At 45.0% G+C, this 20,312-nt stretch overlaps 1 protein-coding gene across 4 annotated transcripts in view; it reads left to right on the top strand.

Annotated features, from left to right (window-relative positions):
• Nucleotides 1–20,312, top strand: part of agap3 (ArfGAP with GTPase domain, ankyrin repeat and PH domain 3) — a 77,102-nt gene that overhangs the window by 49,688 nt on the left and 7,102 nt on the right. For 3 of the 4 annotated variants that reach the window (XM_049748064.2, XM_049748065.2, XM_049748061.2), the window contains exons 11-16: nucleotides 851–1,025; nucleotides 4,763–4,912; nucleotides 9,921–10,076; nucleotides 14,502–14,656; nucleotides 14,897–14,987; nucleotides 15,125–15,347. In XM_049748064.2, coding sequence (XP_049604021.1) covers nucleotides 851–1,025; nucleotides 4,763–4,912; nucleotides 9,921–10,076; nucleotides 14,502–14,656; nucleotides 14,897–14,987; nucleotides 15,125–15,347 — 950 coding nt within the window. The remainder of the gene's footprint in view (nucleotides 1–850; nucleotides 1,026–4,762; nucleotides 4,913–9,920; nucleotides 10,077–14,501; nucleotides 14,657–14,896; nucleotides 14,988–15,124; nucleotides 15,348–20,312) is intronic. The other variant, XM_049748063.2, reaches the window with a different exon arrangement.

The following is a 20,312-nucleotide window of genomic DNA, read 5'->3' as shown; positions in this document are numbered from 1 at the left end:
CGTAACAGCTTGTTCGGAGCCGCCGAGCGAGCAAGTGCGCGAGAGGGACGGAGCGGGACGAGAGAGGCTGGGAAAAGGAGAGAGAGACGAACGAGGGAGCGAGCGGGATCCTTTAATTTCACAGCCAGCCAAGCCATCCACACAATCACCTTCTGTTAATTCTATCTGCTACATCAATTAAATTGTTTGTAGAAACTAATTGAATGTGGCTTAATCACACATCTTAATAGCTTTGCACGCTTCGATCTGGCTGTTAATTCCCGCAATAAAACGAAATGAGAGCGCTCACTGGGTAATTAGCAAGGAGGCTCGGGAAAAGAAATGAGTGCTTTACGACTTGGCAATAAAAGCCAGGAGCCGGTGGGGGGATGGAAAAGACGGTCGTCGTCGCTTCTGTTTTTGTTTTTCCCCCCCCCTCCTTTCTGCTGAGCATGATCGTTTTCACCCCTGCTTCCCACATTTGGGCTTTAAAGCAAATTGGAAGAGAATGAGTGTTTGCTTTCATTATGAGGCTGTTCCAAGAGGAGGCGTGGGCACAGGTGATAATGTACTGGGTGTTCCAAAACATTTGACATCATTTCATGGACTAATAACAATTTTCACGAAATGTATAGAATAGTATTCCATTTCGGTTCGTTTTCCAGTTATTTGGATCCAGCAACACAACCGTCTAGTTAGCCATTAGCATGAGATGCTAACTAGCCGAGTCCGCTTGATGAAATCGTGACGCGCTATGACGTCATTCGTTGGACGCTCTATGACGACTCAAACTACACAAAGTTGTCCACAAATGCAACGATTTCGGATGATATCCATCGTTCCTCCATTAAAACTGCCTTTGCTCCTATAGGACTACATGCAGAATGTGCACGGAAAGGAGATCGACCTACTGCGGACGACGGTCAAGGTACCCGGCAAGCGACCGCCGAGGGCGGTGGCCACCACTGTCGCCCCCACCGCTAGCCCCAAAACCAACGGGATGACCAAGGACCGCAGCGCCCTGCAACTGGGCATCGGGAACACAGGTAGCCTTGCTCAGACTGTCGAAAAACTGCCCGACTATTCTTTGTTCAAAAGTCTTCAAACGTCTTGCTCCCCCCCTATATAATGACTCTGTCATTACTGTACTGATGTGCCGGGTTTGTGATTCATTGTAAAATCCACGCCGTCCCGGCAGGTTAATTACGTGCTCTCCGCATGCTCTGCACATGCAAATTAACTGCCTGGTACATAGTTAGCGCGGCACAATGAGACCTTAACGAGCGGCCGCAAGAAGCATTTTAATACTCCTCCAGTTAAGCATGATGGCAGCGTAGCAAAGAAAGGAAAAGTTGCTTTTGTTGCGAGGTGGCCTCCATCTTTATATCTCTGCAGGGGTGAGGAGTTTGCTCTGGTCCAAAGCTTCATGGCAGCGGCTCAAGTTTTAAAAATAAAACTCCCAGTGAGGGGCGAGCTGGCATGCTAAAATTGCAACTGGACAAAGGGCGCATGTTTAAGGGTAATTAATAATAATTAGCTGGTCCCCCTCCCCCTGTTGAGGGTGCCAAGTAGCCGGGAAGCGGGGTTCCGACCGGGGGACTCTCGACGCTGGCCTGTCAGGTCGCTGGCACCGCCGAACGGCTCAATTAGTCAAAATGTAGAGAAGATGAAGGAGTTTGCCGAGCGGGGGGCGTCAGGCGACAGGGTCGTTCCCGCTTTGGATCACGACAGGCGAGAGAGATTTTTGAGGGCTGAAACAACCCCGACTGGTTCTTCTAGGTTTCCTCAAAGATGTTATCAGTCGCCATGCGCATCTGGGAACAAAGCGAGAGAGATTGGCCTTAATCTGCCAGAGAAAGGTTACAAATCACGTCAGGTCTCTCTCCGGGTGGAGGACCCTCTTCTGATTATGCGATCAGGGTTTTGATTTCATTAGACATGCAATTGATGAGGGGAACAAAGGGGTAATTTCTCATTCAGGGCGGCTAAATCACAAGCCTTGTCTTTGCCTTTGGTAATTCATGCATCCCTCGCTTCTAAAGACCTTTATAATCACCACCAGGAGAGGGATAGTGGCGGCGAGGCAAAGGAGGGGGCGGGGCCAGATGAGCGAGCGAGACACCGAGATGAAGAGCAAAGAGTGAAGACCACTTTGCCAGGCGTCCGCGTTTAATTCCTCCACCGGCTGCTGAGCGAAACCTTTTAAATACGATCCCGCCGTTGCCGCTGACAGATACGCGGCTTCCCATATTAATAGAACTCGTCACTTTTAGTCAAGACTGCAGCGGAGAGAGGCGCAACATAAAACACGTTGCCCGATCGCATGATTTAGTCAAAAAGCAAAACCTTGGACTGCTTTTGACCATAACTTAATTAACTTGACATTAATGGTAATCTTCTCTTTGATATCCGAAATATTTTAATTGTGGTGTAGCACGTGTGAAAATAGATGACACATTAATATGCCGAGGTCGGCGTGGGAGGACGTAGCGGGACGTCAGCATGTTAGCGGCTATGATGATGATGGCGGTGCATTACACGGAGGCAGATGATGAGCTGCCCGGCCCGGCATTAGCGCCAGCGCGTCATTATGCCAATACTTGTACATAATGGCAACAACTCCACCGAGGGGTCGGGCCTCGTCACGGCTCATCAGCTCGCTGACGGCCTCGGCCTAAAGAGAGGCGAGGCGCTTCTCGCTTAATCCATCGCTTGTACTTATCACCGGCGCCTCCCTCCCTTTCCTCAAACTGCGGTAGAGAATATTTCTAGTTTTATCTTCATACAGAACCATTTTCTTGTCGTCTTGGAGCCTATTTGGCTCATTTCACATTTGTGCATTGGAATTGGAGTTAATAGCGAGAAGCAATTGGGTATTTTTTGTTGTGCAATGTGAACCTGTTTTTGTCATTGTGTTTACATTTAACCCTTCCGATACCTTCACTGGCCCTCCGAAAGTCGAGTAACAGTCACAGTATTGGCTGCGTGAGGCGCTAAGGCTGTTAGCTCTTTTGAATGCCACAAGCTGATTATTATTTCTCCACTGTAATTACATTATCGTCCCCTTTATGCAGGAGTGGTCTGTGGGGACTAATGAGTGCAGCCATGTATAATTCATTTAGCATTAGCATCCAATTTGACAATTAGATGTGATTGTTGAATTTTAAATAGCAGGCAAAGCTCTTTTGTCGTTATCTGTTTTTCAGACGCAAGAGTCAAACTTTCTTGAAAGCAACAATATGTCGTCATTTTACCTAAAAAAAAGCTTTTCAAATAATGGATGCCACACTAGCATGTGTTAAGTGCGATGCTATCGACTGTATGTTGTCGCCATGGTAACCCAAGACTACTATGGTAATAGTTGTTGGACAAACCGGGACAACTTTTGTCTTAATTCAGACGATATTTGATTCATGCGGGCTAATTGTGTTAGCATTGAGATTTCTTCGCCATTGTAATTTAAAAGAACACAGTTTCGATGTTTCGTTTCTGCACTTGGACCAAATTGTTGTTCCCTATAGGCTTCATCTATGGATCAAATGTATCCATTTTCTGTTTTAAAGTCTGAGTTATTTGGTGTGAAACTTTCTCTGCTCAGCTTACTACATTTGAATTGATAATATATATGCAGCCTATATGTATGCAATAAGGTGCTTATTATTTATTGCTTATTATATCCTCACACTTATTCCTTGCATCTGTTCAAATGCTACATTTCCATCGAAACAAAGTTTGCCATATTTTTTTTTTTTGCTTCCCATTGCCACTCTTCCTCCTCCTCCTCCTCTTCTGCTCTGATTTCCGCATGCTAATTTTCCTCTTCGCTCCTCAGCATGATTCTCCCGCTCTCGCTTTCGCTCCCACTCGTGCTGTGATGGTGCTCCCTCCCCCTCTGGGACCCCAAGATTAATATTCTTGGGCCCAACAAGATAATTACCGATACTAATTAGACATGATTATGTGAATTTGATACACTTATTACTCTGGATAATGAGTAGGACATATTATCCTAACAAGCGCCCGTGCCGCTTAGTTTACTGGGCGACCCACACACACATACACACTTACATACATACACTATAGTTCTGCTGTTGTAATCATGTGTAATCATAAAATAAAAGGATATATATATATATATATGTGTGTGTGTGTGTGCATGTACATGTATATTTACAAGATATTTTTACATATAGTATATATATATATATATTATATATATATATATATATATATATATATATATATATATATATATATATATATATATATATATATATATATATATATACACATATACACATATACACATATATGCATAACAATTAAATGTGCTTCCAATAGATTTCAATAGTTAAAATAAACTCGTGTGAATTCATCATTGCTCGCAGCTTTAATTATTTTTACAACTATTAATAAATGGCGAAGAGGTGTGAGTTTATGATGATTCTGGTTGTGCCCGCGAGCTAGAGGAAGCACCCCACATGGCGCCGCCGTGCCCATGAATTAGTGAAGAGGCATCGGAGGCTTGCCTGATTGGAGGTTGGGAGGAGTGCGCCTGCTGACGCCAGCGCGGAGAGATGGATGTGGCAGTCAGAGGGATGAGGCGAGATAATTAGCCTTCAGAGTGTATCTTGTTAATTAAGGCCTAATTAGAGGAGGTTGGTGTGTGTGCGCGCGCGTGTGCGTGCTCCTGCAGGGGGAAAAAAAAGAAAAAAAAACTTTTGACTGGTTTCTCTGATCCACAAGTGCACTAACTCGCTTCTGGTCTTTGTTTTGTTGACAGGCGCGCCGCACTCCAACAGCAGCTCGTCCCTGCAGACGGGCGCCTCCTTGTTTGGCGGCAGCAAGGACGGAATGCACCAGCGTTCCTTCTCCGTTTCCAGCGCCGACCAGTGGAACGACGCCATCAACACCAGTACGAGCAGCGCGGCCCGTAAGCAATGCTAATGCTTAAAGATGAGATCTCATTAACAGAAGCATGGTTAGCTTACCGGTTAGCACGCTTCTGCTCTTTGTGTTTAAATCTAGGCTTTGGCTCGGCTCATTTAAAACTGCAGTTGACAAAATTAAAGATTAAATTTAGTTTAGTTAACTAGTGACCAGCCGTAAACAATTCAAGTCGAGTTGTGGGAATTAAGAATTTTCATAGTTCCAATTATATGGATTACTATTCCATCCGTATGTTCACTTAGCAACACGCAAATATGACAAAAAGGTGACTGGCGGGAGCAAAGTCGATAATCGTTGTCTTCGTTCACAGGGTGGTATATTAATGAGAACGTAGGCCAATTAGGGCACGTTACGAGCGTTGCGAGGCTCATTTGGCTGATGAGCTGATCAGGCCTGCGCTCATCGGCGTGACCTTTTGAGTCGAGTCACGCTGAAGGTTAACTTCCCGCCACCCTCGCCGTAGCGCCGGTGTCAACGACTCAAGTCAAATAATTTATTCCGAGTGCGCGTCTTTGCCTTCCATCATAGCCCCCCCCTCCCATCATCATCCCCCCCCCCCTTTTGCTGCTCTCTTCTCTTGCGGGGAGGAAAATGAATGTTTTTCGCGGGTACCATTCATCACCAGTTATTTCCCTCTCTTTGTGCTTGGCAGTAAAAAAGCACTTAAATGCACATCAACAGAATAACAGTCATTTCCATGCATGTTTGCACTCTGGTAGTTCTCATTAGATTGGCGGCGGCGGCGACTCCCCCCCCTACTCCACTCTAGTGCCCCCCACCCCACCTCCCTCACACCCTCTCCCAGGGGCCGTGGCAGTTTAAAGAGCGCACTTTACGAGCGCCGCAGGAGGTCGACCACGCGGCCCTAGTCGTGGCGACGCACGAGCCCCGGCGCTCATTTGGTCCGCCTCGGCCGTGAAGCACGATGAAGTAACGCAAAAGTGTGCGTTGAGTGCAGGGTTATTTGACAATAACTACAAAAAAGTACATTTTACATTCATAAAACGAACGAAAAGTTACTATAATGATAGCAATTTTTTGTTTTTATTTTTCCAATTAATTTAATACCTGAGGATCGGGCTTGATTTTAAATGTATTCGTTTCGGTATTGCAGTACAGCAGTTAGCTGGAAAGGTCAAATAGGCTGTTTACTCTGCGTCATTTCTTTCCTTTTGTCACAAAATGCAACACTTTCGGCTTTCTTTTTTTTGGTTCATATATGGTAAAGAAAAAAAAAAAAGTTTATTTTTACGTATAGAAAGAAATACTTATAGCCAGCTCTCATTAGATGCACCAAATATTGTGGCCAGCCATCATGGACTCTCTCAGAAAATATGATTGAGATGCATCGGCAGTCTTCCATCATGCCGTCCGTCGCCTGTTCACCAATCAATGGAGGGTGTTTGGCAGTGATGGCTGCTCCTTTTGTGGACCTAAATGAAGCCCCGTCACTCCATTATCCTTGGCGAAGGTTGCAGGTTAACGCCAAACAGGACGGCGGCGACAGCGGGATGCAAAAAAGCTTCAGATTGATGACACGGCCCAGAATGAATACGTCTTAGCCCGCGTAACCATTTCCATATCATTTAGAGAATGTGCTCATTTGTAAAGCTATTGTGCCAAGGCGCACGCACATATCGTAACAGCTCTTGAATATTGAGCGACGATTTTTTGATTAAATCCAGGCCCAATTTTTTTTTTTTTTTTTTAAAGGCGGCCATTCTTGCTTGTTTAGACGCCGCTGTCCTTGTTACGCTTCAATCTTTGGTGATGAATAAAAACCAAGCGGGCTCAAAGACATGTCCTAAGTGTTCCGACACTTTTAACAACTGAGGCTGGTCAGCGCCCACTTTGGGCGACTTCTTCAGAACATATTGGAATGCTATGCTTTCAGAATATTATGATTTTTTTTCCCAATATATAAATAGAAATATTCACTCGGGTTGTATTAATTTGCTTTTAATTGACAAGGATGCTTATCTAATCTTGTTTTGACATATAAATAATGGACTTGAGCCCAAATAGGAGTGAATTCCTTTAATATACTTGTTTCCTATAGCATACGGAAGTATTAAGTTAGGAAATTGATGCACAATCTTTTTTTTTTTCCTCTCGTGTTTTCTACGCCGGGCCTCCCGATGTGAAGGTGATGGCATGTTCGAGGGGTTTGATTTCGACGGCGGGCCATAATGAAGTTTGACATTTAGTTTGAAGAGAGCAGCGGAGCGCGATCAGGCCTTGATTAGCACACTCTAATTGAGGATAATAAGGGGGAGGCGGTGATTGTTTCTAATTTTTGCCATTAATTGCAGCCGTTTGATTGAGGACAGGCAGGGCTGCCGTGTCAAGGGGCCCGACGGAATCACAGCGTTCGGCGCACGCGGCCTCTTGAATAACAATCAAATTACTTCTCCGGTTACGTATTTGCGATATGATCCCGCACTTGTTGAGAAGACAGAAATGGAAACGTTTTCGAAAATGTGGATGGCTGTTGCTTACCAATGCTCCTTAAATTTGAAAAGTAAAGAAATATAGGGGGAATTTTGGCTAATAAGCTAACAACTGCATATTTCTTTGTCTGGAGCTACACAGTGCCGTATTTTGATAATTTTTGTATTCATTACCCAAAAACTAACACACATACACATCTTTTATCTTTCGTTGTCTTTGCAAAGTGTCTTCTGTTCTGTGCCGTGACTGGTCAGTAAGCGTTTGCAGGGGGCGTGGCTTAAGCAAAAACACAATCGCCAGCTCCCACTGGGCCGTTTATGGCCCGGTGTGATGGGTTGGCCAACCTTGAGTTGGAGGCTCAATCACACGAGGAGGCAGATCTCCATCTTTGTTTCAGGTAGAGGATGAGCAGACCCCGGGGTCATTTTCCACAACATTAGGGGCAGAAATTGATAATTAGAGGTGTTCATGCCTCTGTAAGAGCAACCCCCCCCCAGAGGCGTAGCCCTCCCCTTTAACCTCAAGCGACATTAAACAAATGCTGGCTGTCACGTCGGAGGCGGCTCGCAGCTCCCGTCTCGCAGCCCCGCCATACGGCGGGGAGCTGGCAGGACAGACGTTAGCATCGAGAGGGAGGAGGAAGCTGAGGGTGGGAGGTTGTTGGTGGTGGTAGGGGGGGGGGCGGCGGCATACGGAGGACCCCCGTGCCCCCAGCTGTCTGAGCCAGCTAATGACTCGTCTCAGGGGGGCTGTTGTAGGCGAGCAGGGAAATTGAAACAGACGCCTGGACCGGGATGTGCTACATGTGTGGCGGCTGCGTGCTGCCATTCAAGACAACACCAGCAGCGCGGCTATGTTTATTAATGTGATGCAACGTCCCCTTCTCTAATCGTTTCTCGGCCTGAAACGTTGTGATAACCTTTAGAGATTGGAGTTCTTATTGTTAAGTCTGAATGAGTGTTGGAGACAACCAAAGGATACATAAACTGGAGCCTCCACTCTTTAGCTTAAGAAGAAAAAGAGTTTCTAATTCTGATCACGTTGTCATATTTTTTTTTTTTGAATATTACTATATTTTTAATCATTATAAGCAAGCACCACATGCATGAAATGGAAAGAAAAAGCACTTTCAAAATTTTATTGAGCAGGTCAAACAGACACACAAATCCAAAATGGAAACAACTAACTTAGAGTAACTGATGCAGTCTTTGCTTGTGCTATTTTGTGCTTCAAAACACAAAAGCAAAAAAACTGAATAGAAAAAAAACTACATCAAATAATTCCGCAAACAAGCTAACCTTAAATCAGGTCTCCAGCACTTCCACTTCCAAACAAAGCATCCTTGGGCCTTCTCAACTCAAGTTTCCCCCCAGCGCCAGCATCACGCTCCCATTCCTTGACGTTCACATCTTCAATCCCCCGCTGAGCCCATCCCACTCCTCCAATAGAGCCCCATCTCCCTAAAGGTAATGACTGAATTAGGCCTAATGTTGTACACTGGCTAATGGCGCCGCGCCGCACATTACGGCATGTGCAACTGGCAACGACAACAGCAATAATCCCCGAGTCTTCTTGTCCTCCTGCACTCGGCCCCCGGGGGCTGGGACGGCGCTCAGGGAAATGAATGGAGTTTGCCACACTACAATGAGCTTTTGATGGGAGACAATAGAGGAGGCTGCCAGCACCACACAGGGTGGTAAGAGGAGAGCAATATGGGGCCCATCTACCGACCGGCCCTCCCTCCCTCCCTCCCTCCCTTTTTTCCTGCTTCCCTCAGGTCCCTGTAACCCCCCTCCCCTACCCACCCCCTCCCAGATTCATAATGGCATCCGGAGGGGGAAGAAGAAGGGAAAGTGATGTCAAATGTCAGGAAATCAGACGGATGGCGAGCTGACAACCCGCTCCCATTGTCCCATCCCTCTCTCCCTTTGCCCAACGGTAGCACGGGATAATATCACATTTATAAAATCACTTACAAGAAACAAAGCTGCCTTTTTGCCGCACCCCCCTCCCACCGTCACTCTCAAGACAGTCATAAAGTTTAGCCGCAGGCTAACTTAGGTGTCCATTTGTCCACCGATGCCCCCCCCCATACCTGTCTTTCACTCTGCGGAAAGCAACAACACACTTATTGAAGTAACCGTTTCCTGTCTGCTTTGACACACATTTCATGCTTTTGTCAGGCATTCAGATAATTGAGCAATTTAGGAAGCAAACAAGTGACTCAATATGTTGTCTGAGCTTTATTGACTCTTGGAAGTGCTGATTGGTTTCCTTGGCAACAGATGGGGGGAAACGCAGTCCACGTTGTTAGGTCGTATTACTGAACCTTGAGGGGGTACAATGGGGTGATACTTTTGTATACTTGGGTTTACTAGTCCTGGAAAAGCTACAAAGTGTTACAATGAAGTCTGACAATCATTCCGAGAGTGAACTTGATGCTGTAATCGACACTGCGAAAAATACGCTGGAAAAAGTTGAACTGATAAAAATGTTTCAGCACTATGTGAAAAGTAACACCATCTATTTCCCCCCGCTAGCTAACGGAACGAGCGACCCGGCTAGTTGCAGCGCGGGCAGTGCCACGAGTCCCAAGCTTGACCCGCCTCCCTCGCCGCACGCCAACCGCAAGAAACACAGACGGAAAAAGAGCACGGGCATCACCAAGCCTGACGGTCTATCTGCGGGAAATGAAGGTAGGAAAGACGGCAAAGTTTTTAATCAGTCGTGTCGGAATGATGTCAAAATTCCGAGCTGGCGTCGTTGAATGGTTTGCCCATAAAAGGGCATGGAGGCACGCCGCCATTACACCCTCAAAATATGTTACCATGGTGCGACCTGCCTCGTCCAGAAGCCGCAGCCCATCTCGGCAGGGGATTGTCAGCCCGACCCTTCGCCCAATTAATAACGATCCCGCCGCACAAATGATGAATGGAGCGCTCTAATTGGATGGCATTGTGGAAACACTCAGACGCATCTCGGAGGCCATAAAAGTGATGTCAGACGAGCGGCGTGATCAATCAACAAGATGGATACGCTGGAAAAACGACAACAATGCCGTTGACGCCTCCTAAATGACGCTTAGCATTTATAATCATTAAACATGAGGAGGAGGAAAAAAAAAATTCTGCTCTCTTGACAGCTGCTCTTTAAGGTTTGAATGACTCTGTTGACCACAGAGTTCAGAGTGATCATCATCACTAAAGTCATCCAGCGCTTTTATATTCAATGCGGTGAGGTCACCGTTAGCGATAGTCTTTTTTTTTTACAAAAAAAAAAAAAATCTGCAAAAGTGTCAGGTGTCAACTTGCCGTAGCTGTCCCTTTACACATTTCGGAGAGACTCTCTCATTATTTCGCAACTTTGCTGACAGCTGTAGCATCTATTTTTCCCCCCAAAAAGTGACGAGCAAAAACTTCAGGCGTAACTCAGAGACTCGCTCGCTCGCTCCGGCGTCGACGTTTACACCTCCGCTTCGAGACTGCAAATAAACCGCACTCGATGATGCCGAAATCAGATTTGTTCTGTGGCCTCAAAACTAAAAAAGTAGTTAGCAAGTTGACAACACTGTAAGTTCCAAAGTCAGCTTGCACTTGGCCCAACTGGTGTAAAGTTTTGGGGAAGCAACTTAATCAAGTGTGCAAATGTCCTGCACCTCAGCATAGCGAGGGTTAACATCCTCTGGAGTCCAGCTGAGGATTAGGAGATGGAGCTTTAACTGCCTGCGCTAATGGCGGGTGTTTATCTCAATACTTTGTTTTTTGTCGCTCCCCGACTCGCTCTCATTTCCCAAAGCTGTCCCCGGAGCCCGCGCTCTCGTAATGACTTCCTGCGCACCACGCACCCGACGGAGGGAAGGAAATAACGAGATTGTCATTTGGGGCTGCCCACAGACGCGCGTTTAATTGGCCGCCGCTCTCATTGGGCTCTGTTGTTAAACGCGCTAGCTATTAGCGGTAGCGCCGCTGATTTCATGTGTTTGTTTATTGTACTATTGGCTGGTGGTGGTGTGCAGAGGTGTGTGGCGGATAGATAGATAGCGAGCGCTCTCCGGTCTCTCTCTCTCTCTCTTTCTCTCGCTGTCTGAGTTGGGTCGCGGTTTCCCCCCCGGGGGGCCTCTGTCGCAGTAATGGCCTGCTCCTGATTGCTCTGATACAGGTTAGGAATATTGGCTTTAATGATGTGTAAAATGAGCAAGCAGTGCCGCTGACATTTACAGATGGGCGCCGCCTTGGCCTGTTCTTCCCAACTGCTCATTAATTCACGGGGAATGGCGAGCACTTCTTTAAGTGACTGCCTGACGCGTGCGGCGGCGTGCGACACGAGACGACGCCACGCGCCAAACAATAGCTCACCTTTCGCCCCCTCTGAGCGCCGTCGAGTGTTCACACAAATGGATTGCAAAGAAAAAAAGAAGAGGACGTCCTCAAGGCTAAAGACTCTTGCTAAGTCCTTTGTAAGGTTTTGTCACAGCGGTCTCTGGAGAGGCTTGCGTGCAATAAAAAACTCAGCTGGGCTCGCAACGGCGCCCTGAGGTGCTAATCTGGTCCACAGGTGCTGTCACTGTCCTCATTTGTTGACAAAGGAGCCTGCATTCGAAATACTCTCAGAGCAATTCTCTCTTATTTTTGTTCCCCGTTCATAGATTACGCTGGTTCATATCTAATAACAACTTTGGACATGCATATATGTAAACATATGCCAGATAACATAAACTTCCTTCGTTCCCAAAGCAACTTGTGCAAGTTCCCAAGCAGATTTACGATCCATGTAAATTTTGGACGATGTTTATCCGCTCCCTTTTTTGTCGCCGAGCAGCCATTACGCTCTTCACTTCCCATTTTATTACGCCGTGTTAATTAAGGCAAATCATATTTAGCGCATCGTTCACCGGCTGGCTTTGGGTGGCACGTTAATTTATTTGTAATCGTCAGAAACTTGTTGATGGAGAGCTGGCGGATAAACACGGTCAACAGGTTAATACTCAGCATAATGTGACGAGGTGATTGTTCCAGGATGCCACCTGCAACTGCACGGTAATAACAGAAGCTCTAATGGCCTCTTCACAGGCTCCTCATTGCTGGTTGCCTGTAAAGCTCGCAGCGATACAAGCTTTGGGCGCATTGTTCATGCCAAGATTTAGTGTGCCTGAGATGAAGAAGGGAAAAAAAAAACAGTTACATGCAGGCGGGATTGCTTTGTAGTGCAATTGCAACACTGTGAGGGAATATTATGCATTATATGGATTATTAACATCTTCAAATCATGAGAGACCCCACTCATGGCAAGGGAAAAAAAATCTAAGTGTGTTCTTACTGCTTTTATATCATAATAAAAAGGCAATTTGTGGAAAAGTAGCTAAGCTAACTGTTAGCTTGTGCAGTAACTTTTTTAGGATTGCAATCGCCTCGTTATTTTTATCGCTGTGGTATTGTGGTGTTTTTGATCGGATGGAGGGGGGAGGGGGGAAACACTCAAAGTTGTTGGCTCCATTGTTGGTCTGCGTGCTCCCTGCTTTAAATATGAGCTTCTTTGTGTCTACACTTAGAAGAGCACATTGGTGCGCATGGTGAATTAGATTTGTTTTCCATTCTCTGCTCATCAGTTTAGGAAGTCAGCCATCCTTTGCATTTTTAATCTCCATAATGAAAGTCTTTTAATGCCTCCAATTTATTGCCTGGGCAGCCAACAGAATAATTAGCTTTGTACTATTTTTTTTTTTTGTCTTTAAAAAGCAGTAAAACGGTGTCCAGGAATAACAAATTACATTGGAACTTCTAAATTTGAATTTTCACTCAACCCACTTGGTTTCTGCGACCCTCGTGAGGATAAGCGCTTCAGATAATGGATGGCTCTTGGTTTGTTTTTATGATGCCGAATATTTGTTGTCCGTTTCTCAATTTACGTTAATGTTGTTTATATAGACGTGAAAAGGTGCCTTTTTTTTTTTTACAGGCAGCTCAAAAGATAGTGAGTTTCCTTGTACGTCTATATTTATCCCCTGATTCCCTACTTGTGCTTTCTAGTGACAACCCCCCATTAATACCTCCCTTCTCGTAACTCTAAATAAAGAGCCTCTGCAAAGCTCCGATCAATTCCTGCGACCAGTAGTCGATAGCGCAAACGGAATCAGATAATTGAAGTCGGTGCGGAGCTAATTGGATTATTGCTTCTGCCACGCCGCTACATTACGAGCATCCGTCACACGTCTGTCATTTAACAGCCCGGGAGCCGCCATTGATTACGAACCGCGGCGATTGCTGTCAATTAGCAAGTCGTACAGAGTTAATTTCAAGTGAATGGATTACGCTATGTGTCTAATAAATATACTTCGACTTGCGGTATCAAATTTGTCATGAAAACAGGGGATGGAATTCCTGAAATGGGGAAATAATCACTCGGGGAAATGTTTTGTCAAAGTGTACTTCTTCACAATAAATTGAGTTGCACCCTAATCACATGATCATGTCATTAAAACAAATCTGTGTTGGCATAGTAAACAGACAAAGTGTGTGGACATGTGTTTTTCTAGAAGCTGGAAGAACAAACTGTTGTTTGCTGCACCTTGCGGCTCATTTCCCCGAGCGTCGACTCGCTTTATGCAAACGAGGCCACTCTTTACATTGACGTAATTAGGTAATTACAAATCATTTGGCGACGAGCTGACTCGGGTGTGTGCGTACAGCTGCGCCACACAATATACAGTATGCTGTTAAGGAGCATGTGTCGCAACATATGTTGTGTCCAGAAATCTTGTTTAGGGGACACAAGGGCATTTGTCTTAATCTGGACGTAAATTACCGTATTATAAAAAATAAAAAAAATCCCCTATAAACTTGTACATGGCGAATTAGAAATATCATTTGATTTGATGAGCGCACACAAAGGTGAAGTTGGTCTTAAATTTAATTGGAAATGGAATTAAAAAGGGTTTAAAAATGAGAAAAGTTACGAATGGCTGGGCTGAAATATTTCCTATTTTTAATCTTCTTCTTTCAGGTTTAAACATAATTAAATGAATAGCGCATCGCCACCTTGTGGTTGACAGTTAACCACTGGTGCTCCTCGATATAGCTCTTTTTTATTAAATTAACTTAGAATATTTTTTGTATTTTTATCAGAACAAGAGGATTCCTTTGAGTTCGTCATCGTGTCGCTGACCAGTCAAACGTGGAACTTTGAGGCATCCACGTACGAGGAGCGCGAGCTCTGGGTGCAGGCCATCGAGAGTCAAATTTTTGCCAGCCTGCAGTCGTGCGAGAGCATCAAAAACAAGGTACTTGACGCCATCTGCCACTCGATTTCCTTTTTTTTTTTCTTCCCCCTCCCCATGCGAGTCTGTCAGACAGGTGCGCTGTTGTCTTATTGCAAGTGACAGCCATCACAGACAGAAGCCGGCTGGTGTCAGCATGCCTCATTTTCATATTTTATTTTCTCCCGTGCTCCATTTATACGCGTTGTGCTGCACTGAAGAGTTCGCCGAGACTCATTTCATCTCTCTCTCTCACCGCCGCAGTCGCGATTAGGCAGCCAGAGCGACGCCATGGCCATCCAGTCCATACGCAACGTGAGGGGCAACAGCTTCTGCGTGGACTGCGATGCACCGAGTGAGTAGTTTTAATTCACATCAAAACTTAACTACACTTGATTAGATGCTACATTCCAATGCTACATTTTCAAAGGAGGTCACAAAAAGCATCATGTTACCAATGCTAACTCTCAAGTCTGACGTCCCACCATCCAGATCCAGACTGGGCCAGTCTTAACCTGGGCGCCCTGATGTGCATCGAGTGCTCGGGCATCCACAGGAACCTGGGCACCCACCTGTCGCGCGTGCGCTCCCTGGACCTGGACGACTGGCCCGTGGAGCTCAGCATGGTGATGACGGCCATCGGCAACTCCATGGCCAACAGCGTGTGGGAAGGCGCCCTGGAGGGCTACAGCAGGCCGGCCAGCGACAGCAGCAGGTGAGAGCCGCAATGGCACGGGGTTGTTTTGCTTGAGGTTATGCTTGGGGTCATTGAAAGATTTTTTTACAGTGTATAAAATAATATTGGCAAAATTATTTCCTAAAACAGATCAGTCTGTTATTGTAAAAATGCTCTAATGAAAGAAAAAGACACATTTATTGTATGTTATGATGTTACAAAATGTCGTCGTTCCTTTTCCTTCCTAATTTCCCGCTGAGCATAGCGAGTGTGACATCATTTAGCGGCTCACTGCTAAATGTGTTGACTAGCTCCAAATCCATTAAGATCCTCACTTGACATGTAAGTGTTAATCGGGGGGGATTTTCAAAAAATCCCGGCCCGCCATCCTCTGTGAAGACGCGCTAGGTGGAGGATTGTTTATCTCGCGGTGACAGGTAAGGCCTGGCGTCCCAGCCTGACTAATGGCCTGCTGTGTGGCTGTGCAGGTAATTAAGCACACCATTATGGTTAAAGCCAAAGCCCGAGAGTCGGACCCTCGGGCTCCCGAGAGGCCCCGTCACATATCCATCACCGGGGCCCGGGTCATCGCTCTGTCTGTCACGCCCGCCGCTGTCTGAACGTTCTCCCTGCTGGCGCTTTGGACTTACTGGAGAAAAGTGCTCCTTCCATTTCACAAGGCATTTTGTGTTTTAGGGAAACTAAACTAATGGACATCTATGCAGACATTTTTTTCTAAATCATTTGTCACTACCCAGACCGCATAGTTAGCGCAACGGCTGAATGCTGCTTCACCATGTTTGCTTTGAACGCTGGGCTCCACTAATTGACCCGAGTGTGCAGACCTCACAGCTTTTATTCAATTAGCATTCCAAATATTCAGTGATTTAAAAAGCAGGAGCAGAAATTCTATTTTACAACTTGCATTGTGATGCTTTCAGGTGCAAAGGCGGCAGTACGCCTCTTTCCACTTCTGCACTGAATGATGGCCTACAGTTATTTATCGAATGCTTTCTGCTCCAAATTGCTCGCACCAGTCGTCCCGATGAAAGATTATTGATGTTGATTTCTCTCGCTACCACTGTCACTCGTCCCGCCTGTCGCTTGGGGAAGGAAGGTCCTTCATTGTCTTTAAAAAAAAAAAACAAAAAAAAACGATCTTATCCCGGAGCAGCATCTCCATTATTTTCTACTGTCAAACAATAAATCTCATTTGCGGCATAAGTAATCTTCAGAGCAGTTGTAAAATATCACACGGTTAGCGCCAAGCTCTTGTGTCTGCTGTGCTTGTTGCTTTATCATAAATGATGAATTATCAGTAACTTAATGGGATTCTTTCTCTTTTTCCACGCCATAAATCCTCACCTGACATCTTTTTTTTCTTCTTTCTGCCGCGCGTCATTTTGATGATTTTTAATTGTGTCCCGCCTGTGACGAGCGGCGGCGCTCTCGCTCCCGCTAAGCATTGGTGACACCTCATCTAAACGATTCAGTAACCGACTGTCTGATTGAATGTCTCCTGGAACACTAGGTTTACCCCCCTACTGCTTTCTTCTTCTTTTTTTTCTCATATACCGTAATTTCCGGACTATAAGTCGCGTTTTTTTTCATAGTTTGGGTGGGGGGGCGACTAATACTCAGGAGCGACTTATATATGTTTTTTTTTCACAAATTTTTACTTGATCATTAAGACATCACTTACAAGTATAGTTGACAACTTCCCATGTTATTTTTAGTATAGTTGATCACTTCACATGCTTTTATTTCTTTATCTTGAACATATTCAAAACATAAAAAATAGAGAAAACATCAAATAAAGTCCAAGTGTACATCCAAGTCCACTGTCTGCTGTATGTACACTTGCTCCATTTTTGCTCCTCTTATATTTATTATTATTATTTATTATTATTTGTTTATTTATCATTTATTCAATACTCTTATTTATTCATTGTTAGTGCCTTCTTGGTTTTTTTTGTGTTGCTTGTATGCATATGTGTACTATCTCACCGAGGGATAGTGGAAATGTAATTTCAATCTCTTTGTGTGTCTTAGTATATAAAAAAATATATCGACGATAAAGCAGACTTTGACTTTGATAAAACAACAAAAAAAATATATATTTTCAGACGAAACTGGATGAGGGCGCTCTAAATTTTACCGTTGGCCGTGACTCATCAACTGGGTGGGCTTAAGAAAAATGGCACCAAAAAGAAACTCATATTTTGCAGGTTACAAACTTCAAGTTGTAAAATATGCAGCTGAAAACAGTAATCGAGCAGCAGAAAGAAAGTTTGGAGAACCGTGATGTACCAATGGATTACTATTTCAAGTGACGTCAGTAGCGCGGCGCGCCGGTTGTTTACATACAAACGTGCCCACACAAGGACTACCGGCATCATTAGCGGTGATCATTTCTAAGTGACACGGAGGACAAAGAGTTTGAAGGAATTAAGGATTTAGAGTGACATAGAAGGTTTGAAAAACTATTATGGCTTTTACGCACGCCCGGTCTCTACTGAGTCGGGGGCCGACGCTCGGCCGAGTGGCTATCCGCGAACGGTGCGCGGGGCTCGGACATGGCCATTACGCACGCTTGGTCTGTCTGGAAGTCCACGCCGCCACACGCTTGGAAGTTTGTTTTGTTTAATAAAGAGCCGTTTACCAAACCTACGTCTATCCTTGTACTTTGTTAACGCTACAATATAGTTATATAGTAGATCTGTGGAATAAAGACGAGGCTGACGTCAGGGCGCACGCGCGGCGATGTTGACAAAGGACGAGGAATTTGATCGATGGATTTAATGGAATTAAAGTGCACGGATGGTTTGATAATATTATAGGCTTGTATTATAGTTATTTAAAATATAGCTTATCTATCGTTATATGAGCCTGTGGAATATTTTGAAGCGCAAGCGCCCTCAGCCGTGCGCACCCATTGTTGACAAAGAACGATCGATGGATTTAATGAATTGGAGTGACACCGATGGTTTTATAAACATGTTATTCATGTAATAGTTGTCCTTAATCACTCTATATGTTACGTCAGGCCCGTTCTCAGCTCTTTGTTTGTGTTTGTCACGTTAGCATACCTATCGTTTAGCCTGTTGTTGCTATTTAATGAATTGGAGTGACACCGATGGTTTTATAAACATGTTATTCATGTAATAGTTGTCCTTAATCACTCTATATGTTACGTCAGGCCCGTTCTCAGCTCTTTGTTTGAGTTTGTCACGTTAGCATACCTATCGTTTAGCCTGTTGTTGCTATTTAATGAATTGGAGTGACACTGATGGTTTTATAAACATGTTATTCATGTAATAGTTGACCTTAATCACTCTATACGTTACGTTAGGCCCGTTCTCAGCTCTTTGTTTGTGTTTGTCACGTTAGCATACCTATCGTTTAGCCTGTTGTTGCTATCGTTTAGCCTGTTGTTGCTCGTTCATGACTGTTTTTGGTGTGGGATTTTGTCGAATAAATTGCCCCCAAAATGCGACTTATACTCCGGAGCGACTTATATATGTTTTTTTTTCACTTTTTGGGGCATTTTATGGCTGGTGCGACTTATACTCCGGAGCGACTTATAGTCCGGAAAATACGGTATTTTATATATATTGTACTTTGACGATTTAACGTGAATGCGTTCATCCACGAGACGGTTTCAGTTTATGGAGAATGCCAGTCATAGCCAGACAGACTGAGAGATTACTATGTGAATGCTGATGGAATAATAAAATGATATAAAATCTGAATAATAATCATTAAAATAATTGTAATTGTTGAAAAAAAAAACTCAATAGAAGTCAACAGCAGGGGGCGACGCTGGGTAAAATGCCAACCGGAAATGATAGAATCATCTGCTTAATTCTTATTTAACCAACGCAATATTAATTAGACTACCATCGTTAGACTAGCAGGGACACATCAAACCAATTTTGACAAAAAACAATTTTTTGACTGGAGTTCCTCTTTAAGTAATGCTTTAGTGCGAATAAAAAAAAAAAAAAGTGCTCACAAAAATTGTTTCAATCCAACTGCCAGTTCTCATTCATCTGTTTGTGGGGTTGAGGTCAAGGCTCTACATTTTCTAAGGTCTTCCCACAACATTGCAAGCGTGCAGTCGTCCCGAAATACTTTGGCAAGATGACAAATGAAGTGTCAGCTATGCTCGCCCAACTGGTAATTGATCAAATAATTGATTCTTTTCATGCATCTCGTGCAGTGACTGCATTCAGCAAATATTGGGAGGGAGTTGTTCTTTTCATTAGCACCCGCCAGTGGTCGTGTCTTGCACGTCGCCTCTAATTGCTTGGCGACTTTGTGATAGAAAACAGCACACACAGAAAAAGAGACGGCAGTTCTCATTTGGGAGAGGGGAGGGGGGGAGATGTCCCGGAGCGCGGGCCAACACGGACGGCTATCCCTCACTGGCGCGGGCCCCTCGCCGTCCGTCACCCTCTGTGGGCCGCGCGCCGCCCTCGGCCACGGCTAGGTAATAGCTCTGATGAGAGCCCTCCACTTTGTTTCAGAAATAATTTGCCACTCCTGCCGCCTGCAGGGGCTGCGCGGTAATAAAAATGAATCACACCGCTAACCTCTCCAAACTTCTGCCCCTCCCTTCCACCACCTCAGCAACAACTCTTTAACCCCTTCTCCGCCGACCCCCCCTTCTGCACGTAAAAGAAGAACTCACAGGTTCCAAGTACAAGAACCCCCAGAAGAGCTTTGGAATAGCCCCGAGCTCTCGTGGAGGAAACGTCGTTAATTAAGATGTGGCTCTCGCTCGCTCTCTCTGTCTAAATCAAAACCACAGGTCGGTCATTAGGCCTGTGTGGGCCTAATTGTCCCCCATGCCAACAGGTTGACTGGCAAACTTAAGTTCGACCTTAAACGAATCGCAGCGTCGGCTCATTTTAGTCTGACAACGATTAATTGATAACCAAAATAATGATTAATTAATCGGATGGCTTCCGGTTCAATTGAAGCTAGCCAGTTTGACGGGGA

Source organism: Syngnathus scovelli, chromosome 17 (assembly GCF_024217435.2).
Source record: "Syngnathus scovelli strain Florida chromosome 17, RoL_Ssco_1.2, whole genome shotgun sequence".
Taxonomy (NCBI): domain Eukaryota; kingdom Metazoa; phylum Chordata; class Actinopteri; order Syngnathiformes; family Syngnathidae; genus Syngnathus; species Syngnathus scovelli.
This window is presented reverse-complemented; position numbering and strand designations above follow the sequence as displayed.